This window comes from Paramormyrops kingsleyae, chromosome 6 (assembly GCF_048594095.1).
Source record: "Paramormyrops kingsleyae isolate MSU_618 chromosome 6, PKINGS_0.4, whole genome shotgun sequence".
Lineage (NCBI taxonomy): Eukaryota > Metazoa > Chordata > Actinopteri > Osteoglossiformes > Mormyridae > Paramormyrops > Paramormyrops kingsleyae.
In genome coordinates, this window is record NC_132802.1 from 29,665,983 (window position 1) to 29,682,816 (window position 16,834).

A 16,834-nucleotide genomic window follows, 5' to 3' on the forward strand; every position below is an offset into this window, starting at 1 on the left:
TCTTGTGGAGTCCATGCATCGATGGGTTAGAGTTGTTTTGGCAGAATGACGGGGACTTACACAATATTAAGCAGGTTGTTTTAATGTTATTGCTGATCAGTGTACATAAGGATGATGTGGTCAATAATACCACCATGCACCAAGTTTCAGAGCACTAAGCATTTGGGATATGTGAGAAACTGTCACAACTGTATGTGGGAGAACTGAACATGCATTTCACTTAAAAGCCAAAGAAATGACAGCTGCCAATGCAGGGGCAAAAAGCAAATACAGCATTTGGCAGGAATGGGCAGTATTTCTGATACATGTAATTAAAATATGTATTTAAAATATGTATTTCTGACATTTTAATGAATGGTCATTAGTGCCGATACTTGATCACTTGTGTCAAACCTGTTTGTGTTTATGGTTTTTAAGATGTTGCTGAGTGAGGTGCTGAAATTGCGTTTGTCATTTTTCATCTTAAATTTGTTTTGTGTTATTTGCATCATTCTGAGTTTGTTATTATTATTTATTTTCATATTTCTGACATACCATTATCTGGGTGGTCACATAAGTAGCTGGGATATATTCGACACTTCAGAAAATTTGTTCTTTTGCTTGGTTTTACATTTATGTTGTCTCTCGTTAAGCAGTGAAAAAATGTTGCTGTTGTGCTTGGCCATTTGAATCAGTACGTTTACATGCAAAGCTAAGTTGAACTGTGGTTATAGCTCGACTACGCCATTTAAATGGACTACTGTCCTTGGCTCAGTATACATGCACGAGAGGGCAATCAGTTTATTGATCCGGATACCCCTGCCCCCAACTGATTCACCACCCATGCAATCTCAGTGAGACTGGGTGGTTCACAGCTGATTGGAGGATCAGCCTCAAGAACCATGGACCCAGAGATATCCAACGTCCTAGCTGGAGGGTCAGCTTTAAACAACTGCTCAAAGTAGCCGGCCCAGCAGGTCACAATTGCAGTGTCATCCATAAGGACCATTCCATCATCTGCCCTGACTGCAAGTCTCCGAAGGAACAGATTCTGATGTGCATAATGCTTTGATTCCTCTGTAAGCAGGATGTGGGTCACTAGACCACAGATGATGTGTCACCTGCTCACAGATTCGTCTAACAAACGCCTCCTTCTCTGTCCTCAGTGCCCTCACAGCCATTCTCCTCTTTTCCTGGTACAGACTGGAGGTGCCACCAAGTCATGCGCTGCGACTCCTTTCAATAATATACTGGGTGCCCTGCGAAATGAAACAGCTCCCTCTGGGAACACTGGCAACAGCAACCTTCTGGGTCTTTTCACAGAAGGTATCCCACATCACATTAGTGTCAGCAGTCACACCCAAGTCTGCAAATTCCTCAAACAAACTGCGTGCAGACTCATCAGAAACAGCTTGATCTTGGAGTCTGGCCAGCTCCAGCCTCATTCTCCTTGTAGGTGGTAGGCTACTGGATCTAAGCTGAATCTTCAGAGTAGCAACAATAAGTCTGTGGTTAGAATTCACATACTGGGCACTTCTGTAGACCCTGCAGTTCTGCAGGAGCCTCCAGTGTCTGCCTACGAAGATTTAATCGATCTCCTTTGCCACACCACAAGTATTGGAGTACCAAGTCCAACAATGCAGCTCAGGGCATTGGACCCAGGATCCAGTGACCTGCAGCCCCTGATCTTTTGCAAAGTCAAGGAACATGGAGCCACTCTCACCCTGGTCTCCAGGCCCATGGGGACTGACACAATCCTCATAGCCAGGTTTGTCAGGCCCAGCGGTCACAATGTTATCGCAAGTCATCCATGACCAGAAGAGTGTCACCTCCTGGGCACCCATCACCCACCAAGCAAAGTTATGAGTAAAATGTCTCCCTCAACAAGACATCACTCACCGCAGTCAGAGCATACTGTGAGACAACAGGCAACACACCCAAGGAGTGCCTTAGCTTGAGTCTCATAATACGCTCATTGAAAGTAGTGACACCATCGGAAGGAGCCGATCTGCTACAGCAACAGCTACTCCTTGAGTATGGCAGCCATGAGACCGACCAGAGCAAAAGTAGGTGTACCCACCTACAGAGATCTGACCTCTCCCCAGTCTGCGTACCTCAGAGAGTGCTGCCACCGAAATGCGGAGTTTACGAAGCTCCCCCGAGAGCAGAGGAAGATGGCCAACGTGCCGGAGAGACAAGACATTCCACGCACCTACCTGGATGGGCCGCCACAAACTGGGACCCAAGTGCAGCCATGCAGCCTGACGACGCCTCAGCACCACACCAGCCCCAATCCCCAACAGGCCTGACCCTATTAGCTCTGCGACGATTTTTTCTCCAGAGATGGGGCTCCCGAAGGCTTTCCCCCATCGCCTTCATGGTGCGTGCAGCCTTCCTGTGGGCAACTGCAGCCGAGGTACTCCCACGGAGAGCATAAGGGTATCGTGCCTGTTTATTCCCAGCTGTTGTGAGTTGTTTTACAGTGGCTGGAGTGCCAATCCCACCACCAACCCCCAAATTTTTTTCCTTCAGTTGGAGGACCGCTTGCAGGACCGGATGCAATTTAACGTCATACCCAGGACACATAATTCTGGCATAACAAAAAATAAAGTATTCTGTATAATATACCATGACAGCAAGGTGCTGGAATAATTTCAAATAATGCAATGTGATTTTGTTTTAATAAATCTTGGGGTATTTATGAGACATTAAAGGAGTTAACAAATTTCTCACGAACCTGCCTAGGAGTGATTTAAACAGCAAGGATGAAAATGATTGTGATTGTCACAGCAGAGGTAAAACTTTAAACTGTATGCCCTCAGTTATACTCCACAGTTTTTCTGTTACTTCCGGGTCAAAGCCCGGGGGGATGGGGGTTGGAACTGTGGGGCATGTGCAGAACACCTAGGCCAGTTCGAGGTCGATTGAACGTATACATGCAGGAGTAAACCCTGGGTATTTAAGTCTGACTTTGAGAAATGTGATTTAGTATGATTTCAATCACACTAACAAGTTAACATGTACTTTAAAAGTCTGGTTTGAGTCGGACTAACACAATAATTTGATTTTATTAGTGTGCATGTGCTTGTGAATGAACAGGTTCATATAGAAGTATGTGAAATGTATTTTTGTATTTGTATATAAAATACAAAATATTGCAGTTTATTTTGATAATTTGTTGATAGCTGTATTTTGTAGTAGTTTATTCTCATACACTTGCAAGTGGGGTATTTTGTATCAGAATACATTTTGATGTTTTTTTGTCCATCTCTGGCATTTTGACATATGTTCTTGTACGTAATGTTGCTAATTTTATTCACATCGTTATTCATTTAGCTGGCATTTTTAACCAAATCTTTTTAAGCATTTTTTTCCTGTTTGCATATCCAGATATTTCTACAGAAGCCTATCGGAAGGCATGATAGTGAATTGCACACAAGACGACTTTTCTTTTTAGAAAAGGGACGGGATTTTAATGTAAACAACTCATGCTTCTTTGAAAGGCTGAACATTTTCCTGACACAGCTGTAGCACTCCAGTGCCTGGGGCTATGTAGGGGATTAGTCCCCCTCAGGAAAGTTAGCATGATTGTTTGTGACCAAAAAGGGCCACTCAGGAGGTCAAAAGGGAGGCCCTTTCGATTGTTTGGGCCAGGTGCTTAGGCAATGTCCACCCCCCCAGCCTGTGTGCCCCTGTCAGTGACACTCGGCTCCAACCTTCCCAGTCTAGTCTGACAGCATCCATCTCTGCTGCCTGTGAACTACATCAGGTTTAACCCCTTGTGCCCAGTAAGGTGACGGTCCAGCATGTGAAACACTCCCCAAAAGTTTCAGATCATCTCGTTCTTCCCTGCCTGGCTTTTGCTGTAAGGAGCTGGCTTTTAAACTTTCTTATGTCTACGGTACTTCCAAAGTCACTTTGCCCAGACGTGCACTTCTCATTTCTTTTTTTACCCTGGTGGCCACATAAGTTGTCACAAAGGGTCCCTGTATATAAAGTGTAAACATTAATGCTTATGGAGTTTTAATGAGGGGTTCTTTGTGTTGTATGAGAAAAGTAAGGCCACTCTTTCAAAATGCAAACAAGTCCTGCGGCAGGGGGGCGGGCTGCCCCTCCTCCTACTCATGCTGAAGGAGCATTGGCTGGCTGCGTTGCCCTGCCCTTTGGGCTCAGCACAAAAACAGCTCTTACTAGCTCCCACATGGACACTCCGGCTGCTGGAGGGAGTGAGACGGGAGACGAGGAGCAGAGAGAAAGAGAGACTCTACATTCGTCTCGACTTTAATGCCGCAGCAAACCAAGCTCCGCACTCCACATAAGCTGCCTCTTGAAGGTACCCAGACTGTTATTTCACTTTCTGATCGCACTCTTCTTACGGTTAGCTGGTGTCTTCCTCAGTTATTTTGACTATCGTTCCTCACCTTTTATGGGAGCTCTTCTAGCTAGAAAAGGCTGCCACAAAAACAAGCTCTGGGGGACCCTCTCTTCTCTGCTTCAGTGGCTGCTGTGTTTTTTTGCACAGTTCCTGTTAGTAAAATGTAGGCTAAAGTTCACAAGCTTAGAAGCACTTCTGTTGCCGGAACATGTGCATCTTCCTCCCTCAGCAGCCATACAGCTGTGTGTTCAGATGTTAAATGCAGCCAGTTTGTAGTCATTTGTGTGGTTTCTAGAAAAGCAGTTTTTGGTATCAACAGTTTGACTGGTAGGCAGCTCTAAGCTACATGAATGTGACATGATTTCAGATTGTAGGAATTACTTTCACTCCAGAAATGCAATAATGCGGGGGTTTGCCAAGAAGGTCATGAACTAATGACATCACTGTTATTATAAACCATTTAAAGATGTATCATTATATTCAACCCTCATCACATCTTTTATCTTTATTTAGGCAAAAGTACCTGATTTATTTAGATTTGTGTAAAAAAAAAATTCTGAAAAGTTTTCAACAGCTGCCTAAATGTCATTCAACCCAAAAGTTCATAAAAGTACTTGTAACCGTATAATTTTTTATTACATTTAAGTACAGCATGTTTTTGTAGCGGGCTGCATGGTAGTGCAGTGGTTAACGCTGTCGCTCTGCCCTGTGGGTGCTGGATTTGAGTCTCCACCATGGCTCCATGTGTGTGGAGTTTGCATGTTCTCCCTGTGTCATCGTGCTAAGGCTAATTGCCCATAGGTGTGCATGTGTGAGTGAACGGTATGTGAGTGTATCCTGCAGTGGGTTGGCGCCCCATCCTGAGTTGTTCCCTGCCATGTGCCCATAGTCTCTGGGATAGGCTCCAGGCCCCCCACGACCCTGAATAGGGTAAGTGGTTTGGGAAAAGGGATGGATGTTGTTTGGATCTTGCAAGCTGACTTGTTATAGTTCCCACTCCTCAATCTAGTTATTTTGTACTTCTGGTTAATATGGAGGACTTCCGCTGTTCATTAATTAGAGGCTGACCTCATGGATGAGCTGCAGCATGATGGACTGACTTCCACAAGAGACATCTTGGGCAGATGTTAGCTAAGCAGAATTCAAATCCACGACCCCTGGTTCTGTAGTGTTAATTGGTTACCTGACAATCCACTCAGCACAATGCCAACATTAATTTTAAGATAGCTGTATCCAAACATAAATGGCTATACATAGAGTTAAACACAAATTATTCTCATTATTTATATTTCTAATCTACATGGGTGAGATAAAGTCTTTGCCCATGCATGTGCCTGCTTCTACTTGTGTGTACAAAGGCAACATTGAGAGCCAAATTATAACACAAAGCTGACTGTGCCTGCCTACTCTCACACTCTGCTGGGACCACCATGTGGAATTTCAGTATCTCTCTGTGTTGGCTGGCAATCAGTCCTTTTGTTGACCCTCAAATAAATGTAGACCCCAGTATGAATTGAGCTGGTAGTGCTGATCTGTATGTGTTACAGGTTGTAGAGAGCAATAGTCCAGCCCTGGAATAGCTTTTCAGAAGATCTCTGAAGCATCTCTCAAGGATTTCTCTGTGAACTTTGAGCTGGTGAACCCACTGGACAGTGACCAACTGTTTTTGTATTGAGCCAGCTGGCACCAGTCCTAAGCAATGTCTTAGCCGTAGGTTCAGAGGTTTTGCCCCTGTTGCTGATCAGATCAAACCACCACAGTATTCAGTCATCTGGGGCTGTGATCTTTCTATGGCAGAGCTGCTAGGAGTGCCTGTAAATGATTGCAAAATCAGCAACTTCTCCGGTGAAATATTAAATTCATCATGACATTTAAACATTCTTGTTACGTAATACATTTATACATTCGTCAAATTATCTTTAAAGGTCATTCTGTACTTTTATTTTGAAGTTCTTACCACATTAAAAGCTAACTTGTCACCCTTATAGGGATAATAGTCATAGTGGTCATAAATAAAGCAGATGGACATGAATAGGAAAGTAGGTGAAAGGGTGTTTATTTTAAACTGTGAAGCTTTAAGCACAACACACTATCAGTTTACATAGTTACTACATTTGAATAATAGTATTTTCTTATTAAAGTGGAGTATTGTTAATAAAACTGCATTTGGCAACACCAAATAAATGAAATTTGTACTATTGTGTACATTATATTTCAATATGCATTTCTTATATAATATAAAATATAATATAATATAATAATTGGCTAACGACTGACAAAACTTTAATCAGTGTAACACATATGAAGTTAAAACTGTACAATAAGGCCAAAATTTAGGACAAAAAAGTATGTGCTGTCCAGGGGCAATTCCAGGTGATCCGCCACGATAAAGTTTGCTGAGCTGTGGTACTATATAAAATACAGGACAAATTCCTAAATGATTTAAGAAAAACTATTTTCCCGGGGGGCTGACACAAAAAAGGGGGGCTGAAGCCCCACTAAATTGGGTCGAGGATCACCTGTGTACCATTGCCATTCTTCCTGAAAAACCAGTTTGACCAGCTTAAGTGGTCAAGCTGGTTGACCAAAATATGATTGTTGCCCTGCTTACGGTACAGTGTATGTTTCCGCATTATGGTTTGAACCCTCCCAGCTAGACTATCAATGAGCAGCAAAGATTGTTACATGACCATCTATGACCAGCTAAAAACAGCTACCGGCAGTTTTCAGCAGAAATGTGCATTCAGACCATAGACTGCTTGAATAATAAATGTCCTTTTTACAATTATGACGTATGTACTGTAATGTTACCATGCAGAGTAATTTTGAAAGCAGAAGTACAACAACACTAGTGTTACTTAAGTGAATTACATTCATTTTTTGCATGGCACAATTAATTAGCCGCTCAAAGCAATGCAGACTTTTAGTAAGTTTCAATATTTCCAGTTAATTGACTAATCTGTACAGAAAAAAGGGTCTTAAAACATCTTCAAGCAAACCATGAGTCTTAGCAGGTCGAATCTAGTACATTTGAACGGCAACCTTTGTGCCCACAATATGATAAGTGAAATTCCGCATCATAGGTGTACATGGCTGTTGTCCTCAGGAATATGAAGAAAAAGTGCAAGCTGCACCTGCAGTTCAAACTGGCCGACCAAGATAGCAGCTTGGCGCCTCCCTCTCCCAGTCCCCAGGCGCGGGGCCAGTGGGCCACCAAACTGGAGTTCCTGCTGGCTGTGGCGGGACAGATCATCGGCCTGGGAAATGTGTGGAGGTTCCCATACCTGTGCTACAAGAATGGAGGAGGTAAGCAGGAACCCCAAAGAACATGGTTACTGTCTTCAACACCATGTAGATATATACATTTTTTCCTCAGAGTATCATAATTGTGAAGATCACAAATAAAGAACATATGAGAGATGGTGTGGTTCTGGTGAAGGTAGAACACTCGGATTGATGGGGATAACATCACATTAACAATATTATCTTAATTGGTCATATTTCTTTAGAGTGTAGTGTGAACTAGGTTTTGCTGGTAGTATGTGGGCTTGGACCAGAATCCAACCAAAAATAAGTCAGAAGAGACAGGAGGAAGAATGGATAAATATTTCATATGTTAATCATTGTATTTTACAGAAGTGTCAATAAATTACAGTGTTGCAGTAAAGAATAACGATGGTGGGCTAATCCATGACAACAAAAGGAAAAGTTAGGTCGCACAGGGTATAAGTTGCAATGAGGGTGGTTCTCCTGCCGAATCATGGCATTGAACTGCTGATCATATGAAAGGGGAAGGAGGCAGCCAGCCCTGACAGATTTGCTTGGAAACCATTTTCTACTGTTTACTGTAAATACCACTTACATTTTGAATATGAGAAGGATTATTTCCAAAAGCAGATCAGCTATGAGGCCTGCTACTTTTTGTATTATGTTTGCAACAGCAAACCCTGAAGGGCATAGATTTGGGTATGGAGAGTAGGGACCAAGTTCCAAGCAATGTGGGTGTTTTGGAGAGGGGGTGGGGGGGGGGGGCTGATTGGCACTGATTTGGTCCCTATCGTTGCATTGCATTTGCATCCTTGCATCTTGTGAACAAAGGGATTGAGCAGTAAGATGAGATCAGTCAATCAAATTAGTGTAAGTCCATTGAAGACTTTAAAAGATATGAAGAAGGACAGGCTTAAGGACCATTAAGGCCAGAAAAAGTGTCTTCAAGAGATTGTTATGCTATCTGTCCAACACAGCATAAGTAATAGAAGGCCAGTGCCTTCCTCAGCACAGTTTGTCATCCAACCCAAACTCTTACAGCCTGACAATTAATTAACTCGTTGTGTAATATAAGCTGAATGCTCCTATAACCTCATTCTTCCCAGGGGCATTTTTCATCCCATACGTTCTGTTCCTGTTCACCTGCGGCATCCCCCTCTTCCTGCTGGAGACCTCCCTGGGCCAGTACACCAGCCAGGGGTGCGTCACCTGCTGGAGAAAGATCTGCCCCCTGTTTGAGGGTAAATATTTAGGGTAACCAAAACCAGTGGATGATTTTGTTTGTTGCAAAACTGAAATCTTAAAGGGGCTTCTGACAGATGAGCTCCCCAAATAATAGAATCTAGCCCTCTCTGCCTGCCCTGACATACCAACGAGCGCTAGATCTTGAAGAGTTTTATGGTGAACTTAGATCCAGTTTTCTAGCATTCGCTTTTATAGTTGTTTATAGCCATTCAATTTATATTAATAATTTATGAATGACATGAATACATGAATTGAAATATTAGTGTTATGTACTGATTTTAATTCATTTATATGCTTTTTATTCAAACGTAGTATCATTCCAAGGTTCTAGAAACCTGTGTATGGTCTATGAAGGTAGTGCAGTAAAAATTTAGATTAATGTACCAATGAAGGTGTTCCTTACATACTTTGTATATGTTCACCTACCCACATCTCTGTGCTTAGGCATGTGTGTTTTTCTCCACCATCCACAGGATTAGGCTATGGGAGTCAAGTAGTGGTTTTGTACTCCAGTATCTACTACATCATTATTTTGGCCTGGGCTTTCTTCTACCTCTTCTCTTCCTTCAGTTCTACACTCCCCTGGTCCACCTGTGGAAACTTCTGGAACACAGGTATTAAAAACACTGGTGCTACATCATTATTGAAACACTACAAGTGGAACACAGGAAATCCTGGTAGCTCATTCTTCTTGGAGCCTTTCAGAACAGTATAACGGTACTAGTGCCACAGAAAATGGAAGGCATTGTTAACCATAGCAATAACTTTTCCTGTTTTCTATCTGACACTTTCAGCCACCTGTGTTGATTTTGAACTGAAAAACATATCGAAAAACTGGACATTTGCCGAGAACGCTACGTCACCAGTGCGGGAGTTTTGGGAGTGAGTTCAAAGAGGCTTCGCATCTCCAGCCACAGCCACACAAACTGACATGCCGAGTGGCTGTGCTTATAATGTCAACAGAGAGACCACCGATAAGTGGAAGGTCATAGAGGTACCAGGGCTGTGGCTAGGAAATTGTGGGGTCACAGTGTGCATTGTTCTTCTGTCTCATTTCTGTGTAGGAAGGGAAACTAACATGAATGTCAGAGTGCAGATAAAATTGTTTGCCAAATCCTGACATTTTCTGTTCCAGGAGACGAGTGCTGAACATCACAGACAGTGTCCATAACCTTGGGGTGATAAAATGGGAGCTGGCTTTGTGTCTCCTGCTGTCCTGGATCATCTGCTACTTCTGCATCTGGAAGGGTGTGAAGTCTACTGGAAAGGTGAGGGATCTCACCCCCCCCCCCCTCCCTGCATCCCCAACTGGACATTCCTACTAGGAATCTGTCCAAAACACTGTACTTAAGGATCAGTTCCTGTTCTTCAGGTGGTGTACTTCACAGTCACCTTCCCCTACGTGATGCTGGTGGTGCTGCTGATTCGGGGGCTCACACTTCCTGGAGCAAAAGATGGCATCATATTCTACCTCTACCCTGATCCTGCCCGACTCACAGACCCTCAGGTACTGGTAGATAGAACTAATGTATACCAAAATCATCACTGTGATACAATAGTGGATTGCTAAATGATTATACATTGAAAGCGTTACATTTTTAGAGCTTAAGCTATATAAATAAAATAAATAAATTACACAAATGCACACATTTACACAGATTACACATTTAAACTATTTTAAATGTGTTTAATTTATTATTGTTCAAGTCTGTACTGGAGCCATCACAGAAAGACTCTGGTCTTCATATGTGACACTGTTCTGTGTTCATCTCCAGTGTACAGTATAATGTGATTGTGCTGATACCAAGACAGAGGAGTATGAGCAGAAGTAATTGTCTAATATTATTCCAGCTTTGAGAAAACAGACTCTTTATACTTGCCATTCTTAATATTTTTTACTGCTGCAGGTACTCCTCCTTGGTATATGTGGCTCTTTTGTGCAATGTAACTGATTGCATCAATTTGACTTAGCATGCTTGATAAAACCCGAACTTTTTGTTGGGCCTTAGGTATGGATGGATGCTGGGACACAGATATTTTATTCCTATGCTATCTGCATAGGCTGCCTGACAGCCCTGGGGAGTTACAACAAGTACAACAACAACTGCTACAAGTGAGTGCAGCGTGGAGTATGGAAAGGAGGGAGTTTGCAGTATGGAGTATGGAAAGGAGGGAGTTTGCAGCAGGAAGTATGGCAGGAAGCGAGTGTGCAGTGGGGAAAGGAAGGAGTTTGCAGCAGGGAATATGGAAGTAAGGGAGTGTGCAGAAGGAAGTATGGAAGGAAGGGAGTGTGCAGCGGGAGTATGGAAGGGAGGGAGTGTGCAGCAGGGAGTATGGAAGTGAGGGAGTGTACAACAGGGAGTATAGAAGGGAGGGAGTTTGCAGCAGGGAGTATAGGAAGGAGGGAGTGTGTAGCAGGGAGTATAGAAAGGAGGGAGTGTACAAAGTGGAGTATAGAAGGGAGGGAGTGTGCAGCAGGGAGTATAGAAGGGAGGGAGTGTGCAGCAGGGAGTATGGAAGGGAGGGAGTGTGCAGCAGGGAGTATAGAAGGGAGGGAGTATGCAGCAGGGAATATGGAAGGGAGGGAGTGTGCAGTAGTTAATGAAGGACAATTTGGCAACATCATTATTCTTATATGCCGTATGTATCTACAGCCCAGGGTGTAAGCTATAAATTCTGAGCCCCCTTGCAAAATGTTACTTGCCCCCCCCCACCCCCACCCCAGCTCCTCTGTACATTAACTTTAGTTATTCAAGGGCCCCTGAGAAGTGTGGTTCCATGAAGCTGCCAGGTATCCATGCCCCTATTGCACCCCTGGCACAACTCAGGTTCCCTTGAGCTTCCTAACATCAAAGCTTCTAGCTTCTGACTAGTGATTGAAGAGAGTATCTTTTGTTGCAGGGACTGTATATACCTGTGCCTTCTGAACAGCACCACCAGCTTTGTGGCTGGTTTTGCCATCTTCTCAGTGCTGGGCTTCATGGCGTATGAACAGGGAGTGGACATCTCCATGGTGGCTGAGTCAGGTACAGCATGCTGAAGTCAGAACCAGTGCTCAGACATTGTATGCACACTGTAATCTCTTCTGCAATGCATTTTCCCCACAGGTCCTGGGTTGGCATTCATTGCGTACCCTCGAGCAGTCGCCATGATGCCCTTTCCCCAGCTATGGGCTATCTTCTTCTTTGTCATGATCATCTTGCTGGGCTTGGACAGTCAGGTGAGGCATTGTTAGGACATCAATAAGTCCGGTTTCCCAATATTCAACCCAAGTAAGCATAATGTATGTTTGTGCTTGTTTGTTCTCCCTTCTTTAATCTCACAAATGAACATTCTGTATTTATTTGATTAACATACTACTTCTTAGTTTGTAGGTCTAGAGGCTCTCGTTACTTCCATTTCGGACATGTACCCTGCCTTCTTCCAAGTTGGACACCGTCGAAAACTCCTTCTCCTAATTATAAGTGTGGGATGTTTCCTCATTGGCCTGGTTATGGTCACAGAGGTGAGAGGTCATCTGTAGAGGTCTATAGTACCTCTTCCAAAAGTTTATAGGACCTATTGAACCTGAGTGACCTGCTTGGAGCTGAGAAAACTTCTTTGCAAGTGTCCACCGTCATCTGTTGTTTATTAATATTCGTACCTCTTGCCCATAGGGTGGCTTGTACATTTTCCAGTTGTTTGATTACTATGCCTGCAGTGGAATGGCCCTGCTGATTTTTGCCATCCTTCAGTCAATATGTATCGGATGGGTGTATGGTAAGCTAAGAATAAAAAGGGACCCATATCCCTGATACAAATGAGACAAATTACCATTTTAAGACTCTTACCCCTTAAAGTAACTTCTGATGTTTTCCTGCAGTTGCCCTGAGTTGTTGACTTTGTGGCTTTGTCTTTTCTTGACAGGTGCAAATCGATTATACAACAACATTGAGGATATGATTGGTTATCAGCCACTGCCTCTGATTAAATACTTCTGGCGTTATGTTACCCCACTTATCTGTGCTGTGAGTATTTGCATAGCTGGGAATGGAGCTGTGAATGCACACACACACCCACAGCACCTGATATCCACTCCATTTGGTGTCCAGGTGGACATTGTTTGCTCATCCCAAAACTAGAAATCCATGACATCACCATCAGTGTTACCCTGAGCCCTGCTGCATAATTATTACCATTCTGTCTCCCTTCATTTCTGTCTTTTAGGGCACCTTCATCTTCTCCCTGATCAAGTACACCCCCCTCAAATTCAACAATGTTTATGAGTACCCCTGGTGGGGCTACGCCATTGGTTGGTTCTTCACCCTTTCTTCTACACTCATAGTACCTTTCTGGATGGTATATGTCATGGCCATCACCCCTGGATCAATACGGCAGGTACGATCATTTGCACACCCAACAGGGATTTTCATTCTTTCTTCAATCATGGTGCAGTATGAGTATGACCCGTGTTCTTCTGGTACCAGCCCCATTTTTTAAAAATAGTTATTGAATAGCCACTAAAGTAGGTAAATACATTATACACTAAACTATTAACTCAATACATGTAAATTGAACCTAGATAGCTACTAGCTGGATAACACTGCAGTCTTCTCTTAACTTAGTGACTAATCTATGAAATATTTTTTAGTTTGTTGGAGTTCATAGATGGTTTGATGGGTTTCAATTCCCGTTTATAAAACTACTTTAGTAATTGAAAATGGGTAGAACTAGAACTTGCACAGCCTTACAAAAGTTTGACTATCAACATTGCAACAGACTGGTCTGTAGAGAATACAGCTGCGGGAGGAAAATAGTAATTTGTACAGGTCATTGTTACGCTTTGTGTGATGCTTTTGTGCGGCCTGCCTTAATGTATTGATGTTCAATTAGCTATAAACATGAACAAACTGGCAAGGAAAAAAATCATCAGTGCAATGAAATAAATAGTGAAATCATCCATAAAGGTCCTTTAATTATTATTTACAAAGATTTATAATGAGCTTTGGTAAAGATCTTGCAGGCTGCTCTCCACCTTGGACTGCTTCATGACCTCATGGTCCACCTGCAGTCTGCATATACTGTACGTCTTGCACCACTGACAGGCTCCTCATTCAGTAACCTCTGATGCTGACGGTTTCCTTTCTTTATCCCAGCGACTCCGTGCCCTCTGCACGTCAGCTGAGGACCTCCCCCTCACACGTGCACAGAAGGAGACACTCTTCCCCACTCCGTACCAACCTGGAAAGCTCCCTGGATTGTACCTGCGAGACATTGGGGCAGTATAGCCTTCCCCTGGCAGTCTAGGCAGCAGTCTAGGCAGCAGTCTAGGCAGCAGTCTAGGTCATGGCTCTGCACTGACGTCGCCACCTTTGAGGAAGCAAGGTGGCCAAATGCTGCATTTTATTTGTTGGACTAATATTGTTAAGAAACTGGACTTTTACACTGCTCTGACACTGAAGTGTCGTGGACCAGGGATCACTCAATTGATGTTGCCGGGATGTAACTATGGACAACTTCGTCAGTAGGTGTGATGCACAGAAAAGCACAGGGCTGTTCAGTCCGCTGACCACCAATGTTCACAAAAAACAAAAAACCTAAACGAATAGTCTTGACAGAAGTTTGCTCCTTGTGTTGTTATTCATGGCTCACTAACTCCATGCCTTTTAGCAAACATTGAAACAGCCATTGTTCTAGGTGATGATTGATTCAGGGGTCTGGCCACACTATCTCGCAAACTCAACCCCACTTATCTGCCTTTTGTCATAATACACTTTTTTAGAGAAAGACGTTTATTCATTTATTTATAGTTTTTAGTATATTAATTATACTGTAATCATAACATGGTGATAATATTTTCTAATAAAAATTGGTCCAATCATCATTATCATACTTCGGCCACCTGTGATGGTGTGGCATTTATGAATATAAGCTAGTCGATTTAATTTTCAGCAGAGAAGCCAGAAAAGTAATTTGGTCATTACGTAGTGAAAAACAACAGAAATGGTGCTCTCCATGTTACTTGTGTCAAGCATGTGGGATATCTACCTCTGTATGTTTTTTTTTTTTTGAGAGCAGGAGCCTGACACGTGGGGCTGGCATGTCAGACCTGCTCTCTGGTTGGTCTACCCAGTCATGCCATTGTATCGACCCACCCTACCAACTACGGATGTCTAACCAGCCCAGCGCCCCAGACTTGAACATGGCAAAGGTTAATCCGTAGCAATGCTGTACCTGGCTTTTGCATGCACTCCACGCTTCAGAATGTCTTACCTTGCTTTTTTTCAGAGAATGTGTGTCTTAACACAGGAGTTCAGTATGTGGCTTTATATGTTCACCATCCATAATGCCTGAAGAGCGACAAATTGTTCAGATAGTTTTCAGTTTTCAAAACAAACAAATGTTACCTAAAACAACATAGGAAAAATGACTACAGAAGATCAAAGACGAATATTTCTCTGATTATAGACAGCCCAAGTCGGCTTCCACATTATCCCCGGTATGCAAGACTATGGGTGCCGCCGAAATTGCATACTTGCACAGTATGTACTGAGTATCATCAGAACCCTACTACTCAACCATTAATGCAGTATGTACTGTATCTATGCAAGAGAACAGTATGCATGCTTTCGGATACATTGTGTCTGTCATCTTGTATATTACCTGACCCAGATGTTTACCAGTGACGAAGCTAGACCCTTGCGAATGTTAAAAACGGATAAAAACAAGTAAATGAAAAAGAAATACGTGTTCGAGTCAACTTATGCAGCTGGGTATTGTACTTAAATTTGTATAGAGGCAGCACTTCGTCCACCATCTTGACGAACATTTCTTAGCAAGTAACATTCTTATTCTCTGGTTGCAGCTCCAGTGGCCTTCTGGGACATTTTGCAGAATGTAGTATGCCATCTGAGTACTGTTTGCTTACTGTCTGACCCATACTGAGGATTCAGACATGCTGCTCATGTTGCATGCTATATTTCGCATACTACATAGCAAGCAAGAATGCAGTTTCGAACGTACCCTATGTCTTTGACCACAGTGGTGTCGTTTACATGGTACCAGTGAGCTAATTCAGTGTCTGAGCTGAAGCCAATAGTAGTTGGATCAGCAAGGATAATTGTAAAGTAAATGAGCTCACAGATGCCCCCATCTGTCCTACTGTGTTTCAGGAGTTCGGGTGTCACACGATTTTACATCCATGTTCTTATGCTGTAGCTTTATGGGTAGTGAAAAGATATATTTTTAAAATTGTTACCACCCAATGACCTTATTATGGATGTCATATTTACTTTGCCTTTTGGCTTACTTGTCACCAAACATCCCTGGCATAATTACAGTATAGGCATTTGTTCCATATAGCAAGCATTGCCTCAAAAATGCAAAGAATGTATAGCATTTGTATTGTCAAAAAAATGTGTAATTTATTACCTAATTGTTGCACATTTTTGTACATACTTGTCCATTCCCTGGAAAATCAGGACATGCCCTTATTAGGTAATCGTAGAAGAATCACGTTTGTTGGTCATATAGGTGTTTTTTGTTTGTTTGGACTTGTTTGGACTATTTTATGCAGGATGGCCTTTAAGCCAGCTTTCTAATGCCACAAACATAACAATATCATAAACTGCAGGGGGTGCAACACTGATCTGCATCGCCCTCATCATGTGACAACACCTCTAACTGGAGGTAGATTAGAAATCTTGAAAGCACCACTGAGAAGCATGGCGTCACCTGCAGGATGCTCCTTTTGTCTCTTTTTCATTGTTTTTCTCCAGGGAAAAGGCAGAAACAGCAGTAGCAACAGGATGAGAGAACTTTTGAGAAAGAAGGACTGAAAGCATACAGAAGGAGAATTAGGGACAGAGTGAATATTGGTATTCCTATAATTCTGAAGTTTTACTTCTCCGTTGTTGATTTCATTTCCTTATCACTGACAGAACTAAATAAATAAATCATTTATTGTTTGCACATCATCTGCGTGTCCTG

The 16,834-nt window shown here is 42.8% G+C and overlaps 1 protein-coding gene across 1 annotated transcript; it reads left to right on the forward strand.

Annotated features, from left to right (window-relative positions):
• The first annotated feature begins 4,159 nt into the window (after nt 1–4,159).
• Nucleotides 4,160–16,821, forward strand: LOC111844726 (sodium- and chloride-dependent GABA transporter 2-like). The gene is made up of 15 exons (XM_023813453.2): nt 4,160–4,312; nt 7,461–7,660; nt 8,728–8,862; nt 9,340–9,480; nt 9,661–9,748; nt 10,002–10,134; nt 10,239–10,373; nt 10,876–10,979; nt 11,768–11,892; nt 11,974–12,086; nt 12,234–12,371; nt 12,523–12,625; nt 12,773–12,873; nt 13,073–13,243; nt 14,002–16,821. The coding sequence occupies exons 2-15, from the start codon at nt 7,465–7,467 to the stop codon at nt 14,131–14,133; spliced, it is 1,815 nt and encodes a 604-aa protein (XP_023669221.2). The 5' UTR covers nt 4,160–4,312; nt 7,461–7,464; the 3' UTR covers nt 14,134–16,821.
• Nucleotides 16,822–16,834: the final 13 nt, after the last annotated feature.